Source organism: Nyctereutes procyonoides, unplaced genomic scaffold (genome assembly GCF_905146905.1).
Source record: "Nyctereutes procyonoides isolate TBG_1078 unplaced genomic scaffold, NYPRO_anot_genome, whole genome shotgun sequence".
NCBI lineage: Eukaryota > Metazoa > Chordata > Mammalia > Carnivora > Canidae > Nyctereutes > Nyctereutes procyonoides.
In genome coordinates this window covers 51,772,397-51,795,434 of record NW_026575052.1, presented here as the reverse complement: position 1 = coordinate 51,795,434, position 23,038 = coordinate 51,772,397, and the positions used below count along the sequence as shown (strand labels likewise).

At 48.7% G+C, this 23,038-nt stretch overlaps 2 protein-coding genes across 5 annotated transcripts in view; one reads left to right on the top strand and one right to left on the bottom strand.

The window, feature by feature from the left end:
* WDR37 (WD repeat domain 37) overlaps positions 1-16,697 on the bottom strand; it is a 55,832-nt gene extending 39,135 nt beyond the window's left edge. For 2 of the 4 annotated variants that reach the window (XM_055331163.1, XM_055331165.1), the window contains exons 1-3: positions 14,891-15,046; positions 3,158-3,335; positions 548-644 (exon numbers count right to left, since the gene is read on the bottom strand). In XM_055331163.1, the coding sequence (XP_055187138.1) occupies positions 548-644; positions 3,158-3,295 (235 nt within the window). In that variant the 5' untranslated portion in view covers positions 3,296-3,335; positions 14,891-15,046. Of the gene's footprint in view, positions 1-547; positions 645-1,755; positions 2,055-3,157; positions 3,336-14,890; positions 15,047-15,315 lie in introns of those variants that run through there. The other 2 variants (XM_055331164.1, XM_055331166.1) reach the window with 2 other exon arrangements.
* Positions 16,698-17,502: 805 nt separating this feature from the next.
* IDI1 (isopentenyl-diphosphate delta isomerase 1) lies at positions 17,503-22,135 on the top strand. Its single transcript, XM_055332928.1, has 4 exons — positions 17,503-17,726; positions 18,172-18,264; positions 19,061-19,191; positions 20,555-22,135. Exons 1-4 carry the CDS (start codon positions 17,585-17,587, stop codon positions 20,870-20,872), a joined length of 684 nt encoding a protein of 227 aa, XP_055188903.1. The 5' UTR covers positions 17,503-17,584; the 3' UTR covers positions 20,873-22,135.
* Positions 22,136-23,038: the final 903 nt, after the last annotated feature.

Sequence of the window (23,038 nt, the reverse complement as noted above, 5' to 3'; positions counted from 1 at the left end):
AGTGAGGCTGGCACAATAGTACCCACCCCAAAAGTAACCTGTGGGCACATGGCTTCCATGCTGAAGGGGCCCTGCAGGTGCAATGAAGGGGAGGACTTCTGATGGGGAGGTCACCCTGCATGACCCGGTGACCCATCTCCCCTCCCGTCCGAGGAATGGCCCTGGGACGTGCTAGGAGGACTCCAGCTGCTGACGGCTGTGAAGGTGGAGTCAAAAGGCTTCGAGGCGAAGAGCGAGGCAGGCTCGAGAGGCCGGGAGTGCCAACAGGGAGACGGCAACCGCCATCCCCACACTGCAGGGAACTGCAACCCGCCACATGGCACATAAGCCGGAGATGGGCTCCCCCTCACAGCTCCAGGAGCACAGCACCCCGACACTGGGTTTTAGTGTGGTGACAGAGCCACGCCAGGCTTCTGACTACTGAGCCTGAAGTCACTAAGTCTGTGGGATTCTACGTCACTACACATGATACTGAGTAGAAGCAGACACAGTGGTGAAGGTCTACCCAAAAACTGTATAGAAGTTTATTAACACAGGAAATACTCACGTTCTAAGTTTTCAATATAAAGGTTTTCAAACTCTCTCTCTATTTGACCAAACAGTTCCAGAAGTGTACTGCGAACCGAGGAAGGCAGCTTAGAATCCTGAAAAGGAAGAATCTGTTCAAAATGAAGAGAAACTCTTCCAAAGTCAATTGTCATGTCTTAAATTCTCATTTCTTACACGTAAAATGTTTAAAGAACTTATTTTCACATCTCTACAGATAGACGAAACTACGATCCAGCAATATAAGTGGCCATCCAGCAGAGTACAGGATTCAAGAACAGGCACTTCTTCAAAGGAACATTTCTCCTTTAACACGGGAAGGAATAAGCCTACCTTATTCAAAAACTTTCAAATCTGTAGAGAAGGAAAACAGTTCCCATAAATGAAGTGTTATTATTCGCAGCCTTTAAGTTCTACCATGAACTATATGCTAATAGAAGTGCTTTCAGAGTTCTCTCAACTACTGTGCTTCAGGCAAAGTACTGGACACTTCCTGCAACTACACTGAATACCTACAAGAGTAGGGAAGAGGGAAACACGAGAAATCTGACCTGGAAGAGCAAAACGTGTAAGCTCGACAAAACCGGACTGTTCCGTGCCCAGCAGCACCACGCTCTGCATGCCTGCCTCTCCACGTGTCTGTACACCTGCAGCTGCGTCTACACTCACAGGAAGCCCGTGAGCAGAAGCTACATCTCTGCCAAACTTCTAGGTACAAAAGGGTGGGCGGTGTCCTCGGCACCACCTGAGCTCACACGCACGTACTTCCTGGACGCTGCCGGAGATGGGGAGACGGGAGAGTGCACACACTGCTCCCATCTCCAGAGGGCAAGGCCTGGGCCCTCCTTTGTGTGCCTTCCACACTTACGAGTATTTTCAAGTAGAATTTAATGAATTGCAAATAAAAAGACATACAATGTGTATTCAACTTCCTGATTAAGTTCCAAGAAGACAAAAATTTGAAGCAAAATGACCTCTAATGGCCTATGTATTTCAGCAATGTTTTAAAATCACATGATGTACAAGTAAATTTGACAAACTAGTTAAAACTGTTTATGAAGTCACATGTTCAAAACCTAAAACCTACCAGAATGGTAACACAGCCTCCATCAGCACCCCTCTAAAGGGCCAACGAAAAATATGAAAAGAAAGAGAGAGAACTTGAAGGAACAGTGAAAAGTAAAACAGACCATCACCGTGAACACTTACCGCGCTCCCCACCTTGCCTCGGGGCCTTTGCATATTCCGTTCCCTCTCTGCACCACGCTCCTCCTGCACCCTCGTCCAGAAGTCTCTCTCACCAGGGCACCCGGAGAGAAGCCTGTCTGCACCCTACAGCAAGGCCAAATCTCCTCAGTGTATTAATTCCTACTCACCTATGCCCACAGTGTTTTAGATCCTGTTAGTCAATAACTGAACTATGACATTCATCAAGCAGTAAATGCAGACGGTCATCGTAACCGGAGACAGAACTGGGATGTCCACACAAACCTCACCTGACAATGAGGAAGCGGGATGCGCAGGGAGACGAGACCTGTTCCAAGAGGCACGTGGAGCCACGTGAGCGCACTCCGGGCCAGGCTGCTGGGGCCGTCCCATTGCACAGACCCTACGGAGAAGTGCTGAGCTCTGGGTACCACTTCAGGAAAAAAACTCAGGACACAAAAGCCAGTGACTCGGCAAAGCTTTTAAACCCACACCTGATCCCATCAGCACATCCTGGATGCAGGAGGCCCGTGTGCACACCGTGCACAGATTCAGCAGCACTCTGCAGCCACGGGCTTTGCGCCCCCGCACTGAGCATGCACATCTGTGAACCTAGGAAGCGTGAACCACCACCACGGCTCATTCACACTATCTTCATGTGGGAGGGCACCGCTCCACAACAAATGACCGTAACCTTGTCTAGAAAGCACTGGGCTGCTGTTTAACTCGAATCCACTGGTCATCTCAGACCCCTCCACCTCACCTACCATGCCAACTGCTGGTAACAGATACCACCGCTACTGTCTTCCTGCTGAGCCAGACAGAGCACCTCACCTCAGCCATCCAGGGAACTCCTCAACAAGGCGGCCCCGTCGAGGGAATGCCAACGACACAAAGACGAGGACCCTCTGAGCGGCGTGGTAGCCAGGCTGCTCAGCTTGCAGGACTCTACATGACCTCCACGAGGGTTACCCTGACGCCATCACCCACTGTCTTACATCACAATGGAGGAGGGGCATTCACAAGGCCATGCAAAGACACATTAACCTCAAATGGCAGCTAACTCCAGAAGATGCTAGCAAAGGAGGGTGCAGGACTTTCACCACTAGAAACCTAAATAAACCTAACAAAAAAAGTATCCTAGGCTATTTACCTGCACTGTCCAATATGGTGGCCAGCAGCCACATGTGGCTATTTAAATGTAAACATAAATTACAATCTTAAAAATCCCTCAGTCACACTAGCCACATGTGTCTCTGTGTAGGTGTTATATCTGATAGTTGTTTTAATGGGTTATTAAGGGAAGAGGGGATTGTTTTGTTTTGGTAACCCACTCTTTTTCTCTACTTTGGAGACCTCTATGTATTTGGCTATTTCTAGAACATCACAATCACCACAAACTCACCTGTCCTTCCAACATTTCTCTGGGCAGAGCTGTCCTCTCTTGCTCGGAGCTGTTAGTTCTTCGTATGGAAAGGCTGTGAGATTTGCGTTTCTGTTTTGCTTGGCGAGCAGCAGAGCAAGTCCCGCTTTCTGTGGGCATTACTTCTAGAAGGTGATGTCCTGCTCCCTCCTGCAATAAGCTAAACAACAGGAAAACAAGTACTTGATTTCGGATATGGCAAACTAAAATGAAGGAAAAAATGGTCAACAATTCGTACTTTAAATTCCAATCGCCTTTACTGTGGCTGTATTTACTATGTCATTTAGAATGTGACAAATTAATGTTTGGTAAGACAGAGGGACTGGGTGGCTCAGTGGTTGAGCACCTGCCTCCGGCCCAGGGCGTGATCCTGGGATTCCCAGGACTGAGTCCCGCACTGGGCTCTCAGCAGGCAGCCTGCTTCTCCCTCTGCCTGTGTCTCCACCTCTATCTTCCATAAATAAGTAAATAAGTAAATAAATAAATATTTTTAAAAATACATCTTTGTTAAGAAAGAGACCACAGCCTTTGTCAAAGAAGTCATTTTTTATTAAATTTTGTTAACAAGTTTTGAAAAAATCAACTAGCATAGAAGGGCTTAAAATACAGTTTTCCGTTAACTAACCTTCCCAGCCTTGGCCTCCTCCCCAGAGAGAACAGAGTCTAATCACATGTCCTAGCCTCACAGCAATGCTGTCCAAGAGAAATGCAACACAAGCCACACACACAACGGCAAATTTTCTAGTAGCCACATTAAAAAAAAAAAAAAGTAGAAACAAGTGAAATCACTTTTAATGATTTATTTAGTCCACTGTGCTCAAATACTCTAGGCAATGTGAAAAACACAAACCACCAAAATATTCTCCAAAGAACTCTAATCTCTTCTAGTCCCATCATCGATGCAGGAGGATCCTGTTCTCCAATCTTATTTGCTACGTTCACTATGCTGAATTTCAGCGGCCCGGACAGGCAGAGTACCTTGCCACGGTCTTCACGTGTGGCACGCACATTCCCCTGGGGGCTGCTCATACTCCACATCTTTCTGTGCACTTATCTGCAGTCTAAATACCCTTCACGGTAAAATGTCTCCCCTCATCTTTTGCCCATTTTCTAATAGGACATTGGGTTTTTACTATCTAGATTTGACAGTTCTCCATTTTTCCCTCATGAATTACATGTCAGGTGTGCGGGTTGCCAAGTTTCCCCTGGTATGTAACTTGTCTTTTATCCTAAAGGGGTTTTTCCCAAAGCAAAACTTTTAAATTTTGATGAAATCCCACTGATCAATTATCTTTCTCCTATGGATCATACTTCTAGAGTCATGTCTAAGAACTTTTTATCAATCCTAGCTCCTAAAAAATTGTTTTCTTCTTTAAATTTTAGTACACGATATTTAAATTTACAAGCTCCTCTGGGTTCATATTTGCAACAAGCTGTGAAGTTTAGATCGAAGAATATCTTTCTTTTGGGTTTTCTTATTTCATTCTTTGCTGATAATATCCAGTTATTCTAGCACATGTTAAAAACTATCCACCCTACAATGTGTTGAGAAACTTTGGCATCTTGATCAAAAATCAATTGGCTATAGTTACGTGAGATTATTTCTCAGTTCTCTATTCTGTTCACCTGATCTATGTATCTATTTCTCTACAAACAACACAGTACTTTTCAAGCTTTATTTAGTCTCTACACTCAATATGGGGCTCGAACTCACCACCCCAAGATCCAGAGCCAGAGGCTCTTCCTACTGAGCCAGCCAGGCACCCCTGCCATTCATAGTCCCAATGACTGTGCTATCTTGAAATCATTTAGTGATTCCTATCACTTAAATCTTTTTCAAAATTGTGTTAGCTCTTCTAGTTCCTTTGCCTTTCCATATAAATTTGGAATAATCTTTCCCAAAGCTACAAAAATCTTCATGGAATTTTAACAGGAATTGTTTAGTCTATTCAATTTGGAGAGAAGTGGCATCTTTATCATGTTGAGCCTTCCGATCTATGCATACGGTATATGACTCATTTATTGAGATCATCTTTTCTTCCCTCAGTTTTGTAAATTTCCACAAAGGAGTCCTACATATGTCTTTTCAAATTTATACTCAAGTCTGAATTTTTATTTTCTGAATAATTTTAAATAAAACTGTTTTTTTTTTAATTTTTTATTTATTTATGACAGTCACAGAGAGAGAGATAGAGAGAGAGAGAGAGAGAGGCAGAGATACAGGCAGAGGGAGAAGCAGGCTCCATGCACTGGGAGCCTGACGTGGGATTCGATCCCAGGTCTCCAGGATCGCGCCCCGGGCCAAAGACAGGCGCCAAACCACTGCGCCACCCAGGGATCCCTAAAACTGTATTTTTAATTCCATTTCAGGTTAATTGGTAGTATCCTATTTTGTTGAACTCCTTAGTTCTAGGAGATTTCTTATAGATACTTTGGCATTTTTTTAAGTAGACTATTATGTCATCTGAAAAAAAGGACAGTTTTTCTTCCTTTCTAATCCTTATTGATCTGGCTAGAAATTCCAGTTCTATGTTGTAAATAGTGACAACACTCTTATTTTGTTTTGACCTCAAGGAAAAAAAAAAAAAACCTGTTTTTGACCATTAAGTATGATACTAGCTGTATGTTAACTGTAGATTCGGTCTACTGAGATGAGAAGGTTCCCCTCCGGAGTCTCACAATTACATGCTGAATTTTGCCATGTTTTTTTGTGTGTGTGCATCACTTAATGGTAAGGCTTTTCTTTAGCCTCTTAACAGATCAATTACACTGATGATTTTCAAATGCTAATCCAAATTTGCACGCACAGAATAAATGCCACTCGTTCCTAATATATAAGTCAATCTCCGTTCTTTTTTTTTCTTCTTCCTTCTTCCTATGGGTTATTTAAACATTTTTTAGAATTTCATTTTAATTTATGGTATAGTTTCTGAGTTTACCTCTTCTGTATGACTTTCTTCAGTGATTGCTCTAGGTATATTTTCACAACTATCACAGGCTACTGATGATCAACATTTTACCAGTTCATGGTAACATACAGAAACCTTTCCTTCCCATCCCCTTACACTCCCCCACTTGCGACAGTCAAGTGAAACACCACCTCCACCGAGAACATCAAGAGCTATGCTTCAACCTTCAAATATGAAAGGAGCGTCTCCTGAATTTACCAGTGTTTGCTCTTTCCATTGTTTGTTCTTCCTTCCTGGTGTCCCCACATTGCTTTACGTCATTTCCGTTCTGTTCAGAGAACTTCCTCTAGTTATTATCTTAGGGTAGGTCTGCTGGTGACAGATCACATGAAAGATGTTTTCACTTGATCCAGAATTCTGAGTTGACAGTTCTTTTCCTTCAGCACTTGAAAAATATGCCACTTCCTTACAGCGTCTATGGCCACTGATGAGAAATCTACTCCAATTGTTTTCCCACTACTGGTAAACTTACATCTCTCTCACTGCTTTTTGTCTTTAAATCTCAGAAGCTTGAATTCAATGGGTCTTAGAAAGGATTTGAGTTTATCTTATCTGGGTTTCACTAAGTTTGATTCAATAGGTTTATGACTTGCTAAATTTAGGAAATATTCAGCCAGTATTTCTTCAAATACGTTTTCAGCCCCACTGTCTTTCTCCTCTTTCTGGGATCATAACAAGAATGATAGGTCTTGGGGATCCCTGGGTGGCGCAGCGGTTTGGCGCCTGCCTTTGGCCCAGGGCGCGATCCTGGAGACCCGGGATCAAGTCCCACATCGGGCTCCCGGTGCATGGAGCCTGCTTCTCCCTCTGCCTGTGTCTCTGCCTCTCTCTCTCTCTGTGACTATAAGAAAGAAAAGAAAGAAAAGAAAAGAAAAGAAAAGAAAGAAAGAAAAGAAGAAAAGAAAGAAAAGAAAGAAAGAAAGAAAGAAAAGAAAGAAAAAAGAAGAAAGAAAGAAAGAAAGAAAGAAAGAAAGAAAGAAAGAAAGAAAGAAAGGTCTTTTGTCAAAGTTCCACCGGTCCCTGACGTTCTGTTCACTTTCTTCCAGTTATTTGCTCTCTGTCGTTCAAACTGGGCAGTTTCTATCTCTTTAATCTTTCCTCTGTCTTCTCCTTTCTGCTGTTCAGCCATTACTGGGTTTTTTCCTTCAATTACATTTTTCAGTTCTAAATTTTCATTTGTTTATTTATATCCTGTGTTTTCTTCCTCAGATTTTGTTTTTCCATGGGTTCCAAGCATCACTAACTACACACTGACACATCTTCATGACACATCTTTCCTCTGTCTTCTCCTTTCTGCTGTTCAGCCATTACTGGGTTTTTTCCTTCAATTACATTTTTCAGTTCTAAATTTTCATTTGTTTATTTATATCCTGTGTTTTCTTCCTCAGATTTTGTTTTTCCATGGGTTCCAAGCATCACTAACTACACACTGACACATCTTCATGACGGCTGTCTTAAAATTCCTGTCCAATCATACTAACATCTGCGACATCTCTGTGTTACTGTCAGTTGTCGTTTCTTATTCAGGTTGAGATTTTCCCAGTTCTTCCTATGACACGTAATTCTCAACTGCAGCCTCAACATTTTGGATTTCATATTATCAGACTTGGAATCTGATTTAAATCTCCTAATATAGCAGGCCACAGAAATTTCTTATATCAGCCAGGTGTCTGCAAAGGTGGAGATGCAAGGCAGAGTTCTCCACTCGGCCTCCGCTGACCCTGGGTGGAGCTACTCCTCGAAGTACTGGGTTCCCTGAGAGTCCGACCTCTCCCTTGCCTTCTACTCATACCACCCTGTCTGCAAGAGAGGCCCTTGTTACAGTACTCCATGTGGCCTTGTTACCACCAAGCAGTGGTAACATTCCTGAATCTCTACTAGTTTTCCCCTAAACCACCCCAGCAGGCAGAGCATGTTCCTATCACCCAACACAGGTGAAAACGCCACTGGCTGCTCACCCAGCCTTCTCTGATACCACTGTCAAAGGTAAAAGTCTAGATTCTCCATCGAGCCGTAGACAAGAGTGAGAGTAGGCGCTGCAGTGTTTTCCAAAAGTGTTGTCTCTGGGGCTGTCACTCTCCTGGTCTTTTGCCCGGAGTAGGCTTTCCTGGAGGCTTTTGGTCTGAGCCCTTCAGTGTTGCTGGGTTGCTACATCTTCAGGCCCACGTCTGAGACATACGAGGAGAAAAGAAAACCCAGGGAATGGGCATCCCGGGTGGCTCAGCAGTTTAGCGCCACCTTAGGCCCAGGGTGTGACCCTGGAGTCCCGGGATGGAGTCCCATGTCGGGCTCCCTGCACGGAGCCTGCTTCTCCCTCTGCCTGTGTCTTGCCTCTGTGTGTGTGTGTGTGTGTGTGTGTGTGTGTGTGTGTGTGTATGTGTGTTTCTCATGAATAAATAAAATAAAATTTAAAAATATTTCTAAAAAAAGAAAAAAAACCCAGGGAACTCAGCTCTGTGTCATCTCCGAGGTCCCAATACACCAAGTAACTATCCTTCCTCCTCTTCACCTTTCAGTCTTGTACATTTTTATATATAACATCCAGTGTTTTCAGATATACTTAGTGCAATAGGGAAGTACCTCTACTCTGTATTTTCGTAAGTACGAAACCAGAGACCTTTAGTGTCTCAAGTTTTATGTGCAAAACTTGTGTTAAAATTGCAACAAGGAAGCAAATCTTCTTTTACATCACATTAAAAACTTTCAAACTGGTCAAATAATTCTGTGTTTTTAGGTTTAAAATTCTGAAATCTGTTAATTTATTAAAATCATCACCTATTTTCTATAGTATTATGTAAACAAAATTCAAGTCTCAGATATTTAAAAAAAAAAGGAAATAGAAGCAAGATAACTATTGCTTTTATCTCTAAAATTCTCTTGGTTTTCTTTCTAAACTTCTATTTCTCACTTTTTTGGGTATTCTATTTGTCAAAGCAAGACACAAGGCCAACCCAGACTCAAGCGGAGGGCAAACAGACTTAACCTCCTGAAAGAAAAAGAATGAGAAAGAATTTGTAGCCACCTTTCATCCATCACACCTTATTCCACTTACAAATTCTGGCTATACAATGAATAATACTTTGCTTCCTTAAAAACTAACAAGGAGTGGAACTACTGCCACCTCAAATACTTAGTGAAATAAAACGGAGATAAATAATCCAGTTAAGTAAGATAAATACCTGTCAAAATAAAATCCAAACAAGAGCACAACAGTTAAGATCATGACTTTCAGGGGTGCCTGGGTGCCTGAGCAGGTTAAGCGTCTACCTTCGGTTCAAGTCATGATCCCAGGTTCCTGGGACCAAGCCCCACATCCCACATTTGGCTCCTTGCTCAGCAGGGAGCCTGCTTCTCCTTCTCCCTCTGCCATTCCCCCTGCTTATGCTGTCTGGCTCTTTATCTCTGTCAAATAAATAAATAAAATCTTTAAAAAAGAAAAAGAAAAAAGAACATGACTTTTAAAGCCACGCAACCCATCCAACTCTTCAAAGCATCGGCTCAACTTCATCATGAAGCCTCAGCTTAAATGTTACCTCCTCAAAACAGCTTCCTTCCACCACTGCTAGTCACAGCACCGCACGATCCTAATCACCTCCACATCTAGATCTTACTTGTGGTTGACTCACTTAATAAATGCTCCTCCCACAGCACCACCAATGTCCCACTTGTGATATTATTTGGGCTCACTACTATACTTGTAGGGTTGACCATGTGGGCTGACATAAATGCATCCCAAAATATTTGATGAATATGTCAGTGAATGAATAAACACATCTATTAGCAACTACCTATACAACCTTGGTCAAGGTACTCAACCACCTCCCTAAGGCTTAATTTTATCATCTTTAAAGTGGAGATTATCAACAGTCATTTATTTTAGGTCACACATCAAATACTCTTCGGTTCATAACAGCACTGCCTACTGGGAATACAGCCATGAACTAAACAGGCCTGGTCCCTACTTTCAGGTATTTAGGGTTGTGAGACAGACCTTAAACATTATCTCAAGATTTATTACAGAAATTAGAAGTCGTTGGTATCCCTGAGTGGCTCAGTGGTTGAGTGGCTGCCTTCGGCTCAGGGCGTGATCCCGGGGTCCTGGGATGGAGTCTCACATCAAGCTCCCTGCAGGGAGCCTGCTTCTCCCTCCGTCTGTGTCTCACCCTCTGTGTGTGTGTGTGTGTGTGTGTGTCTCATGAATAAATAAACAAAATCTTAAAAAAAAAGAAAGAAAAATTAGAAGTTGCGGTGACTGCTCTGGAAGATGTACAAGTATTACAAGACAAGATACAAGCTAAAGAGCAAGGCTTCTCTGAGAAACTGACCTTTAAATTGAGACTGAAGAATTAGGAAGTGTTAACCATGGACATGCAGAGGGGGAATGGGGTTCCCAAGAACAGGAACAGCATGTGCAAATACCCTGAGCTGGGAATGAGACTAGTTTATTAGAGAGTCTAAAAAAGAGATCATGTGGCTAAAACATAGCAAACAATAGAGAGAATGGTAACAAGATAAGTGGGAGAGAGAGGCTTAGAGTCGGTCTTTTTTTTTTACTTTTTTTTTACATTTTTTTTAAATATTTTATTTATTCATGATAGTCACACAGAGAGAGAGAGAGAGAGAGAGAGAGAGAGAGAGAGGCAGAGACACAGGCAGAGGGAGAAGCAGGCTCCATGCAAGGAGCCCAACGTGGGATTCGATCCCGGGTCCCCATGATCGCACCCTGGGCCAAAGGCAGGCACTAAACTGCTGCGCCACCCAGGGATCCCTAGAGTCGGTCTTTTATGTTTAGATTCTATTCTAGAACAAAAAGCCAGCAACTTCAAGGTATAAGTAAAAAAATGACAACCGAATTTGCATGAAAAATCACTCTTGCTGTGTAGGAAACACGGAAAACTCAGATGACTAGGAGTGGGGAAGAAGCTGGTCAGGAAGTTAATAAATGTCTAGGCAATTAATGATGGCCCATAAGATGAGAGGGTACAGGAACGGATGTGGGGTGGGGAGGGCGGTGGGGCAGAAGAGAGATTTCAAGCACAGCCCTCATTTCTGAAGTAAGAAGGTGAGAGAGATCAGATTATTGAGATATTGAGGCAGAAAATGTGGAGAAGAAATCAAGAACTAAATATTGAAGGTATGAAGTTTGCAATGCCTCTGAAGACCTAAGACACAGAAGAGAGAAGGAAGTACACAGATCTAGAGATGCAAAGACCACAGGGCTAAATGTATAAATCTGGGAGAGGTCTACACTGAAGTAGAGATGGGCATTTTGACTCCATCATGCCTCCAGATTCGATGCCTTACCAAACATTACTCTTCCAATAAGATGATAAAAAAGCTTATAATGAACGTTACTGGTAGAAACAAGCAACATTTAATAAAGCCAGCACTCCTTCAAATGACATATGGAAAATTTATTTTTGACTGAAAATTAAAGAACCAATTTTCTGATGAAATTTAGGTCTGAAAAATATGAGCTATAGAAATTAAGAGATGGCTGAAATTAAAAAAAAGCAGAATCTGTAATTGGCTGAACTTCATATGCACAAAGATTACACTGATATTAAATTTGACAAACTGGGGGCACCCGGGTCACTGAGTCAGTTAAGCCTCTGCCTTCAGCAGGTCACTATCCAGGCTCCTGGGATCAAGCCCCACATAGGGCTCCCTGCTCAGCCTGCTTCTCCCTCTCCCTCCGCCTGCCACTCCCCATGCTTGTGCTTGCATGCACGCACATGCTCTCCCTCTGGCTCTCTCATAAATAAAAAATCTTTAAAATTTTTTTGAAAAATTTGAAAGAAAGCCAAATTGTTAAGCAATTCATATGATCCCACTTAAGAGTATTTCAGTGATTTTTTCTTTATTTTTATTTTTTAGTGGAAACATTTAGAACTATTTAACCGTGTCACATACGAATACTGGCCAAAAAATCAAACTGATTTAATGGAATCTTACACCCAGAGATTATATTCTTCAATAAAAAAAATAGGGATAGACATAATTCTTTTTTAGTGATTACACATTTTAATTAGTCACTTCATTAAGCATCTCAGTTGTGTCAAAATCATTAACACAACAATTAACCATAGTTACCTTGCAGTTTATAAGGCGCATTTCGTAAAGGAAGAAAAATAACAAAACCTTGTGAAACCAGTCCTAACGGAGCCGCAGAGAAAAGAGGAGACTTTGTAGACATTTCAATCAAGTAAATAAGCAAGTAAAGGTCTTTTCTTTCCTCTCTGAAGACCTGCATCATTGGAAATATTCCAGTAAGTATAAGCTGAAAAATTAATGCATTTAAAATCTTCTACAAGTTGGTTATATAAAGTGCAAAAACTGCAACACCAACCTTCCTTTCACCTCAATGTTGTAGTTTTTTGGGTTTTTGACTTTTTTAAGTAATCTCTATACCCCACCAAGGCTCGAAATCACAACCATCAGATCAAAACTCACACACTCTACCAACCGAGCCAACCAGGCATCCCTCAAAGTTGCAGGTTTTGAATCCATGATTTTCTCTCTGGGTATCATACCACTGGCTTTCCAGACACTGGAAAATCTGGGAGAGGTTATATATTTCTTACTTATCTTCAGTAAGAAATCAGCAGTCTTCTAATCACTAATGTTAAAAATCTTCACCCTCTGGGAGTGCTTGGCTGGCTCAGTGGGAGGAGTGACTCCTGACCTTGGGGCCCTGTGTTGAGTCCTCACTGGGGTGTAGAGATCACTTAAATAGAACTTCAAAAAACAAATCTTCACCCTCTGCCTTTCACTGAGGCTCTAACCTCCATCCCCCCACAAACCCCATAAGCTGTTGTTCTGGGCTTTTCTTGTTTTTAGCACTTCACCAAACCGTCCATACACTAGTAAACTTTTTGCACTGATCAACTTCCAAGCAAATATACACACTTCATGCAATTATAAACTACAAATCTGGAACAGCTTTTGGTTCCCCAAAACCTGGCTCAAATGGAGATTTTTCATCCTGAGTCGATTTTTTATCCCTTAGTACCCTCGGAAGCTCCGTGAGGTGCCATCTCAAATATGGGCTCATAATCCCTGGGCCCTGCGCTTCACAGTCGAAGACCACCTGGCTATTTCCACTCATTGCCTCAGCTACCTTCACCATTCTTCCAAAACTACACTGATAGGTTCCTCTAGTTTTTCTAACCTCTTCTCAATTTTTTTTTTCCTGTTAATCTTTCCATCGCAATTTTCTTCCTGAACCTTTTTCAAAATTTCACTCCTGTCCTCTTGGTTCACATCCTCTGCCTCCTCCAGCAGTGCACCCTGACGCCAACATCACTTCCTTCCTTCCACACCAGTCCCTCTGGGGAGAACAAGCCCTTGTTTGGCCGGGGAACGAAAGTGTCTACGTTCTTCACGGGCCATGGGTCACTGTTAGTATAAACCCAACACCAAGGCTTGAAAGGGTTTTCAGGTTGAGATTACAGAGACAGGCAAGGAAACTGCAGGTGTGTGTGAAAGGAATAGCAAACTGCTACAGCGTGAACTGCTACAGCACGGACTGCGAGCTGGATGAGGAGGGACGTGCGGTGAGTCCTAGTGCAGCGACGCCGTTACCGGGTGGGCAGAAACAGGAACCACTACAAAGGTGCTCAGTCGGTAAGAACCGCAGCTACTGCTCCAACATCCCTGTGAGGCACAGTTCCCGCGTAGTTAGGACGCAAACACTTTGGTAAACTGGCTATAATACTATAAAGGGAGAGGCGGGAAGAAGAAAAACAAATAACTGTGAAGGGTGGGGGGGGGAAGCCTTCACTTTAAAAATAACCTTGTGTAACCCACGTCAAAAGCTGTGCCAGGGGCAGCCCCGGGGGGCTCAGCAGTTTGGCGCCTGCCTTCATCCCAGGTCGTGACCCCGGGTCTTGGGATAGAGTCCCGCATCGGGCTCCCTGCATGGAGCCTGCTTCTCCCTCTGCCCGTGTCTCTGACTCTCTCTCTGTGAATATCAATAAATAAATAAATCTTGGGGGGGTTAAGCTGTGCCATTTCACCTAAATATAACCAGAAACAAAAGCTTGAAATGCCAAAACAAATCACATTTCATCAAAACGTTGGTAGTAACCCACTATCCTAGAACAGGTCACATTAAGGAAGTTGATGGAGAGGAAAAAAAAAAAAAAAAATCCTACTGGTCTCCAAAAACCTCCTGACCGGGGTCGCACGAACAGCTCCCTCCGGGACTCCGCGCTCCCTAAGCGCCACCCGGCAGCTCCCGGCAGCTCCCGGCGCTCGCGGGCCGCCACGTGCCCCTCGCCCCGGGGGCGCGACTCCCACGTCCTCGCGGAAGGGCTCCCAAGCGCTCCCTGGGAGCAAGGGAGGGCGGCTGGGACGCGCGCAAGGAGCGAGGCAGCAGCGGGCAGCGCGCGGGGCAGCCCGGGGGGAGTCCCCGGGACGCGGCGGCCGCATCTCCAGGAGCAGCTGGAGCCCGGAGCCCCCGGGGCGGAGCCGGGCTGCACCCTGCCCCGAGCTCGGCGGCGCCCACCTTCGCAGGCCGCGGCCCGACAGCAGCACCGCGCGCCCGGCGCAGCGTCACCCCAGGTCACACCGGGCACCGGGCGACCCCGGGCGGCGACCCCGGGCGGCGACCCCGGGCGGCGGGCCCGCACGTGCTCCGCGGGCAGCAGAGTCGCGACCCCAGGCGCGCGGAGCTGCAAAGGACGCGGGCACGCCCCCCACCGCGCGCAGGCCGCGGCCGCCCGCCCCCCGCCCCCCGCCTCACCTGGCCCGCCGCCGCCGCCGCCGCCCAACCACCGCGCCGAGCGCCGCCGTCCGTCCGTTCGCGACCACGCGGCGCCTGCGACGGACCGACAGACGCTGGACCCCGAGTCTCCGCCCTGACGCGGCCCCGCGACCCGGCAGCCCGACGCCCCGCACTTCCGGCGCCGCCGGAAGCTCCGACCGCGCCTCGCGCGCAGGCCGCCGGAAGTCCCGCCCCGCCCCGCCCCCGCCCCCGTGCGCGGCGGAAGTGCCGCGTCCGCCCGCGCCCGCGGGGGCCGGCAGCGCGGGGAGCCAGAGGCGGCGGGGGCGCGGCGGCGATCCTCCGCCTCCCCCCGGCCGCCGCCCCCACGGCCCGCGGCCCGGCGCCCCCCCGCGGGCGCGGGCGCGGGCGGGCCGTGGGGGCGGCGGCGCGGCGCCGGTACTCACCGCGGCGGGGTCCCGCGGGGGTCGCAGAGGTCGCAGCCATCGGGCCGGGGGCGGCTGCGGGAGGCTGCGGACGGCTGCGGGCGGCTGCGGGCGGCTGCGGGCCGCGGGCCGGGATGTGGCGGCGGCGCCGGGGCGGGGGCAGCTATGAACGTTGCGGCTCCTCCGCAGAGATGACTCACGCGCGCTCCTCTCCGGGGCCGGGGTTCGCCATTGGCTCGCGGGCGACAACAGCATCAGCTGCTCCCCCGGGGCGCCCACCCCCGCGGCCGAGCGCCGAGCGGCCCGACCCGGGCGCGGGGTCAGGGGCCTGGCCTGCCTGCGGGGCCGCAGGCGGGGTCCGGGGCTGCGGCTGCACGGGACGGTGAAGACCAGTGCTCAGCAAACACTAGTTTGTTTGCTCAGCCCCCAGAAACTGGGGCACGGACCCGGCGAGCTCCCTCGCTGTCCGCCAAGGCCTTGACGGCTTCTCGCGGAACTTGCTGATGGGACAGGCGATGGGTACGGAGCGGCGAGGTGGGCTGACACCTGCAGCACTTGCGTAGTTTAGGGGTTTTCCAAGTGACCTGATATCGCAGAATAACGCATGAGAGGGGCCCCCGGGGGTCAGACGTGGAGCCAAAAAACTACCTGTGGTGTCCTGCTGTGTCATCAAAAAAGAATGACCATTATCATCGGAAAAGGCTGAGCTGCTTGCCGCTTCTCCAGGGTATCTCCGGGAAGCGAGTTTCTTCGTGGACCTGAGCCACGGCGGGGGCCCGGGATGCCTGCAAGGGTCAACCTCTCCGCTGCCTCTTCGGATGGTGCTTGTTTGGAGAACAGGTTCATCGAAATGTTGTCGGTTTGTGTTTATCACCGTCTTTAAATGAACGAACAAACACTAATATAAGTCCTAAAGTTTCTGGCATAGTTTAGGGATCAATACAGAAGAGGAAGCCGAGGTTCCCGAAGGCTGCGGTGACGGTGCCCCGAGGCCGGACACGAAGCCCCGCAGCTGCTCCTGCCTCGGGCCACAGCCCAAGTCCCACGGGCGGGAGAGGAAGGAACGTGCGCTCGTACACGGTTGATACGTATTGAAACACAAAATAATTTCACAGGCAATCGGAATTAAGAATAAAGCACACTTTATTCAGTCTTTATTCAATTTCTTGGAATAAATGAGCGTTACCTGATGGGAACTTTAGTTATTTTTATATTTTTAAGATCTAAGCAGATAAACGAATTTTTTTTAAATGACCAGTTAACAGATTTTGCTATTTCGTGTTTTAATATCGAGCGGCTGTGACGTGTAGGGCTTATGGGGTGAACGGGGGTGTGACGTGCGGTCGGGCGCGCAGGGCCCCCGGGTCCCAGGGAGGGAGTGACGGCCCGGCGAGTAGGGGCCCGCGTGTGGGCGCGAGGCGGGGGCCGGGCGGCGGGACCACCGGGAGGGGGGAGCCGCGCAGGCGCACCTGGGCAGCCTAGGGCGGAAGCGCTCCGGGCGACCCCGCCCGTAGCCCCGCCCCCGACGCCGGGACGCGTCAGAGCGGAGCGTACCCGGCCCCGCCCACGACTCCGCGCCTAAGCCTGGCCCGGTCTGCGGCGCCGGCCACAGGGGCAGAGCGCAGCGCACACGGCCCCGCCCATAGCCCCGCCCCCGACGTCGGGACACGTCAGAGCGGAGCGGCCCCGCCCACGGCTCCGCACCTAGCCTGGCCGGGTCTGCGGCCCCGCCCTCGGCGCTGGCCCCTGGCAGAGCGCCCGCGCACCGACCTCGGGACGCGAGAGCGCAGCGTCCCCAGCCCCGTAACGAGCGCTTGCCCGCCGGGTGCGCCCTGTGCGCGCGGCCTGAGGGCGTGGCCGGGGCCAATCGGCCCGCCCCTCGCTTCCGGGCGCCCCCCTTTAAAACGGGCCCGTGGAGACCCGATCGCCAGACGCCGGAGCGCCGAGGGCGGAACCGCGGGCCCCGGGCTCCGGACGCTGCCCCCGCCCCGCCCTCGCGCGATCGTGACGTCAGGCGCAGCCGCCGCGCGATTGGCTGCGGAGCATGTGGCGCGCGGTGGCGCGGGCGCTGGCGATTGGGCCGGCGGCGCGGAGGGGCGGACCCCGGGGGCGGGGCCCGGGGGAGGAGCGCGCGGCGGAGCGCGGCCGGCGGGGCGCCGTGAGCCCGGGGTAGGCGGGGCCGGGCGGGCGGGCGGCGGGGGCGCTGCGGGAGCGGCCCAGACTCACGGGCTCCTGCCGTGTGTCGTGTGTCGGCGCCAGGGTCGCGGGCCGGGGCGGGCGGGCCGCCAGCATGCGGGAGGTGAACCTGGACGAGCTGGACGCGCAGCAGGTGCAGCTGCTGGCCGAGATGTGCATCCTCATCGATGAGCACGACCGTCGGATCGGGGCGGAGACCAAGCGCAACTGCCACCTGAACGAGAACATAGACCGAGGTGGGGGGCGGGGGGGCAGGTGCCGGGAGGTGGGGCAGGTGCAGGGAGGGCAGGTGCGCGGGCGGGAGTGTGTGCGGCGGCGGGGGCACGTGCGGGGGCGGGAGGGCAGGTGCGGGGGGAGGGGGCAGGTGCTGGGAGGGCAGGTGCGCGGGCGGGTGGGACAGGTGCGGGGAGGGCAGGTGTGCGGGGGGGGGCAGGTGCGGGGAGGGCAGATGTGCGGGGGGGGGCGGTCAGGTGCCGGGAGGGCAGGTGTGCGGCGGCGGGGCACGTTCGGGGACGAGGGCGGGGGGGGGGGGGGGGGCAGGTGCGGGGAGGGCAGGTCCGTGGGCCCGGCGGCTGGGAGGCAGGTGCACCTTCTGCAGCGGGTCCAGGGCTCTGGGCTGCGGGCTGAGTGGGCCGCGTAACTGCTGTTTTACGTGAAGTTACCGCCCGTGTTGGCCCGCAGGGTTACTGCATCGAGCCTTCAGCGTGTTTTTATTCAACACAGAAAATAAGCTCTTGCTGCAGCAGAGGTCGGATGCCAAGATCACCTTTCCAGGTCAGTGTGCTTCTGACTTCAGCGTTTTGTGCGGAGCGGGATCCAGGTGGCTCTGCCAGGGGCACCCTTGGTGTCAAAGGCCGATGCGGTGGGTGCCATCATTTCGTGTTCTGCATAAAGAAGCGTGTGCATGAGTGCAACCTGCTAAAACAGCGATGAAAACTGCTGCCTGGGACCCCTGGGGGCTCAGCAGGAGCGCCTGCCTTCTGCCCAGGCCGTGACCCCGGGGTCCCGGGATCAAGTCCCACGTCGGGCTCCCCGCAAGGAACCTGCTTCTCCCTCTGCCTGTGTCTCTGCCTCTCTCTCTCTCTCTCTGTGTCTCATGAATAAATGAATACATATTTTTTAAAACACACAAAAACAAACCTGCTATCTACCTGTATATGTACATGTATTTCTTTTTTTTCTATTTTATTTTATTTATATATTCATGAGAGAAGCAGAGACGCAGGCAGAGGGAGAAGCAGGGAGCCCACTCGGTCCCAGACCCGGGATCACACCCGGGGCAGAAGGCAGCCACTCCACCACGGAGCCCCCCCCCCCCGGCCTCCCCACCTCCTCACCTGTGTTTCTAACATCTGTTTTTACGAGTGTTGTAGGTTTAGCTGTGTACACTTTGCTCTCTTTGGTTAAGCAGGTGTTCATAAAGAACTTATCTAGTCATGTCTCCTAGAACAGTTACTGATAGCTCATCATAACTGACTTAGAAATCCTTATTTTCCTGTTACTTTTAAGTTTTCTTGTTTTTAGACTTGTTTCGAAAAACAGTTAATCTACACGCTTTAACCTCTTCCAGGTTGTTTTACCAACACATGTTGCAGTCATCCATTAAGTAATCCACAAGAGCTTGAGGAAAGCGACGCGATCGGAGTAAGACGAGCAGCACAGAGGCGTTTAGAGGCTGAATTAGGAATTCCCATGGAAGAGGTAACCAGGTTTACTGCACAGCTGTACAAGCTGAAATCTTGTTTACAGATTCAAATGTACATTAAACCATTTTAAATAAAATTTTAAATTTAAGGTGAGTCTCTGCCTTGTAACCTTGTGAGTTCCTGGCCCCAGAAAGCCCCCCCATTAAAGATGACTTAAGTTTTGATTTCCTCATATTATGTGAGAATCTTTTTTTTTTTTTTTTTTTTTTGAGAGTGAGAGAGCGAGAGATTAAGCCCCAGCAAGGGGAGCTGCAGAGGGAGAGGGAGAAGCAGCCTCCCGCTGAGCAGGGAGCCTGACACGGGGCTCCATCCCAGGACCCTGAGATCACTACCTGAGCCCAAGGCAGATGCTTTGCCTACTGAGCCACCCAGCTGTCCCAATTTAAGAGAATTTAGCTCAGTGCTGAAATGGATTGATCTAATAACCAGTATATGAAATTAACTATTTTTATGAATTGTTTTGAAATTTATTTATTCACTAGAGTCACAGAGAGGCAGAGATACAGGCAGAGGGAGAAGCAGGCTCCCTGCGGGGAGACCGACGTGGGACTCGATCCCGGGACCCCGGGGTCACGCCCTGGGCCAAAGGCAGATGCTCAACCACTGAGTCCCTCCCCAGGCGTCCCAACTATTTTTTTTCATCCCAACTATTTTTATAATTAATCAGATCAAAGATGATACCGAAATCCTTACAAATATGTACTATAAATCTGATTGGATAAATTGGAATCTTTTTTTTTTCTGGCATTGTCCCTTTTTAAATAAAACCAGGGTAAAAAAAGTATATCTCCTCTAGTTAAAATGGCAAATAGTTTTTTTCCCCTGGAAAAGTACCATTAAGATGTGAAGAAGAGGGATCCCTGGGTGGCGCAGTGGTTTGGCGCCTGCCTTTGGCCCAGGGCGCGATCCTGGAGACCCGGGATCGAGTCCCACGTCAGGCTCCCGGTGCATGGAGCCTGCTTCTCCCTCTGCCTGTGTCTCTGCCTCTCTCTCTCTCTCACTGTGTGCCTATCATAAATAAATAAATAAATAAATAAATAAATAAATAAATAAATAAATAAATAAATAAATAAATAAATAAATAAGATGTGAAGAAGAATGTCACACATCTAGTGTGAGGAACTGCTTTTATATATATATATTTCGATAAATTTAACTTAAATTCTTGGTCATATGGGGAAAAAAATCTAGGCGTGTTAAACTTTGTAATACTATCTTCATGTGTCATCACTCGGAGATTAATGTTTTAAGAATTCTAATTCAGCTACAGTTGTGTTCAGGATGTTATGGAGTGAGGTGGGCTGGTTGAAGTTACCCGTGTTGTTGATGTTTTTGCTGAGGTTTTCTTTTCGTCCCAGGTTCCTCCAGAAGAAATTAATTATCTAACACGAATTCACTACAAGGCTCAGTCGGACGGCATCTGGGGGGAACACGAAATTGATTACATTCTGTTCGTGCGGAAGAACGTGACCTTGAATCCAGATCCCAATGAGATTAAGAGCTACTGTTACGTGACAAAGGAAGAGCTAAAAGAACTTCTGGAGAAGGCAGCCCGTGGTGAAATTAAGATAACTCCGTGGTTTCAGATTATCGCCGATGCTTTTCTCTTTAAATGGTGGGATAACTTAAATCATTTGAATCAGTTCGTCGACCATGAGAAAATACATAGAATGTGAATGTGGAGATGAGTGATTAGTAAAATACGGAAAAATTTCTCCACTTAGTAAACTTAATATGATTTTTTTTTTGAATTCTTGGTTCCCCTTAAGAACTCATCATCTAAAATATTGGTATTTTACAACGAGCATTTGGAAAGTACAACCAACTTGTTCACTTTGTATCACACGGCCCATAAGTGTGGGTTGCTGTTTGTAAAAAACATATGTGGGAGATTATGGTAAAAAAAAAAGTGGGAGGATTCACTTCATTTAACCTGTCTAATCACATAGTCCAAACAAATAAGTGAAGCTCTTGATTTTTGAGATGTCATGATAAACATCGTCCGCACACTTTGCTCTTTGCCAAATGCTTTATAAATCATTACGTTTTTATCAGTCTAGAAAAATGTGCAGTGGGAACTGTTTGCTTAGCTACTCCAGAACAGTCCAAGCTAACTTTCCATACGAGCCGATTAAACTAGTAAAGCAGGTTCAAGAGAAATTAAACGGTGTGTGTTGATTTCTGTCATTCTAAGTTGATTCTGTGGTTTACTCATTCGGGAAGTATTTTGATGCTGAAAGTCACACGTTGCTGTGGGTGACGATGCTGCTCAGGTCCCTTCTATTAGAGCCTCTGCCCCTTCGTGACGTGTGTTTTCGGAGCACGCCGGGCAGGCGGGCAGTCTGTAAAGTGGGAATTGGCTTAATTGAGGGAGTCCAGCACCGGATTTCTTAAGCTGGACAGTTGGCGTGTGGGTGGTAGTCCTTTGTGGGCAGAGTTCACCCCGTGTGTTGTAGGATGTGTAGCAACTCCCGAATGCCACCTGCCATTCACCCCTGTCGCCCGTGAGTCACAGTGACACCAGGTGCCAAGTGTCTCCTGGGGCACAGGCGCCCCCAGCTGAAAACCAGTGTTCTCCAAAGTCAGGCTGTATTGTAGGGGGGAAAATCCGCAGGAAGATTAATGTCCGTATGAGATTCGGGGTGTGGGGTGTGTATTTATTCGTATTTAAATTGTACCTCGGCGAATGCATTTTTTTAAAACTCTTGCCATAGATTTCTCGGACCTGAAATCTTATGACAGCTGTATTATCCTCGAATGTTGTATAATAAACACTGGGAAGATGAAAAATTATTTAACAGAGCTAAATGTTTTGTGAATTCAGTAGAAAAGCCCATTTGTTAAGCCTGAAGAGTTGCTTAAAACTTCAGGCAAGACGATGTGGCAAGTACTAATTTTACTGAGAAGCAAAACCAATAAAAGGAATTACCACATTTTAATATTGTTGTCTGGTTTGTCAAAACTTTAATCCCATAAAACTTTAATCCCACAATTTAGTCTTTTGATGAAGTTACGGGGCCAGAGCAGGAGCTCCGTGGACGTGCCAGAGGATGGACGGTCCTTGACCTGATGAACCCTCGGAGCTCTCCCATCTGTTTCGTGAAGGAACTTTTTTTATAATAAATTCTTTTTTAAATATTGTATTTATTTATTCATGAGAGACAGAGAGGCAGAGACACAGGCAGGGGGAGAAGCAAGGTCCCTGCAGGGAGCCTGACGCAGGACCTGATCCCGAGACCTGGGGTCACACCCTGGGCTGAAGGCGGAGCCCACCTGCCACCCGCTGCCCCCTTGCTGACTTCTTGTAAAGTTTTATTTGAGACCCGATATCCTAGGCTGGGGAGGGGGGCAGCGGGCGGAGCAGTGTCCCCGCTGAGCAGGGAGCCTGACCAGACGACCCCAGGATCCCGAGGCCACGGTGGGCGCCCACCTCCCACGCCTCGGCCCCACTTGCCTTGCATGGTCTCGGAGCATCAATTCTATCCTGAAGACTTCACACGGTCTGCACCCCAACATGGGGCTCAAGCCCGCGACCCCGGGGTGCAGGGTGCTGCGGCAGGACCCGGCCCCCCACACCTGCACCCGCTCCCGCACCCCCTCTGCCGCCGGCCGCTGCAGCCCCACACTTCCCCCCTTTGCGGCCGCACCCACCAATGTAGACCCTTCGCCTTGGCCCGGATGTGAGCCCCGATGGGTCACCTCTCCGGGTCCTTTGCCTCTGCCCGAGCCCTGGCAGCCTCGGTCCGTGGTCCTAGCCCGGCTCCCGCGCGGAGGCGGCAACCTGGGCCCACGCAGCCCCCGCCTACCCCAAGGCTGCTTCTCCCCGGAATCACTGCTTCCCA

Coding starts and splice junctions, on each gene's coding strand:
- IDI1 (XM_055332928.1), top strand. CDS start 17,585: ATGCGGGAGGTGAACCTGGACGAGCTGGACGCGCAGCAGGTGCAGCTG. Junction 18,265..19,060: donor TGCCAAGATCACCTTTCCAG/GTCAGTGTGCTT, acceptor AACCTCTTCCAG/GTTGTTTTACCAACACATGT. Junction 19,192..20,554: donor TAGGAATTCCCATGGAAGAG/GTAACCAGGTTT, acceptor TTTTCGTCCCAG/GTTCCTCCAGAAGAAATTAA.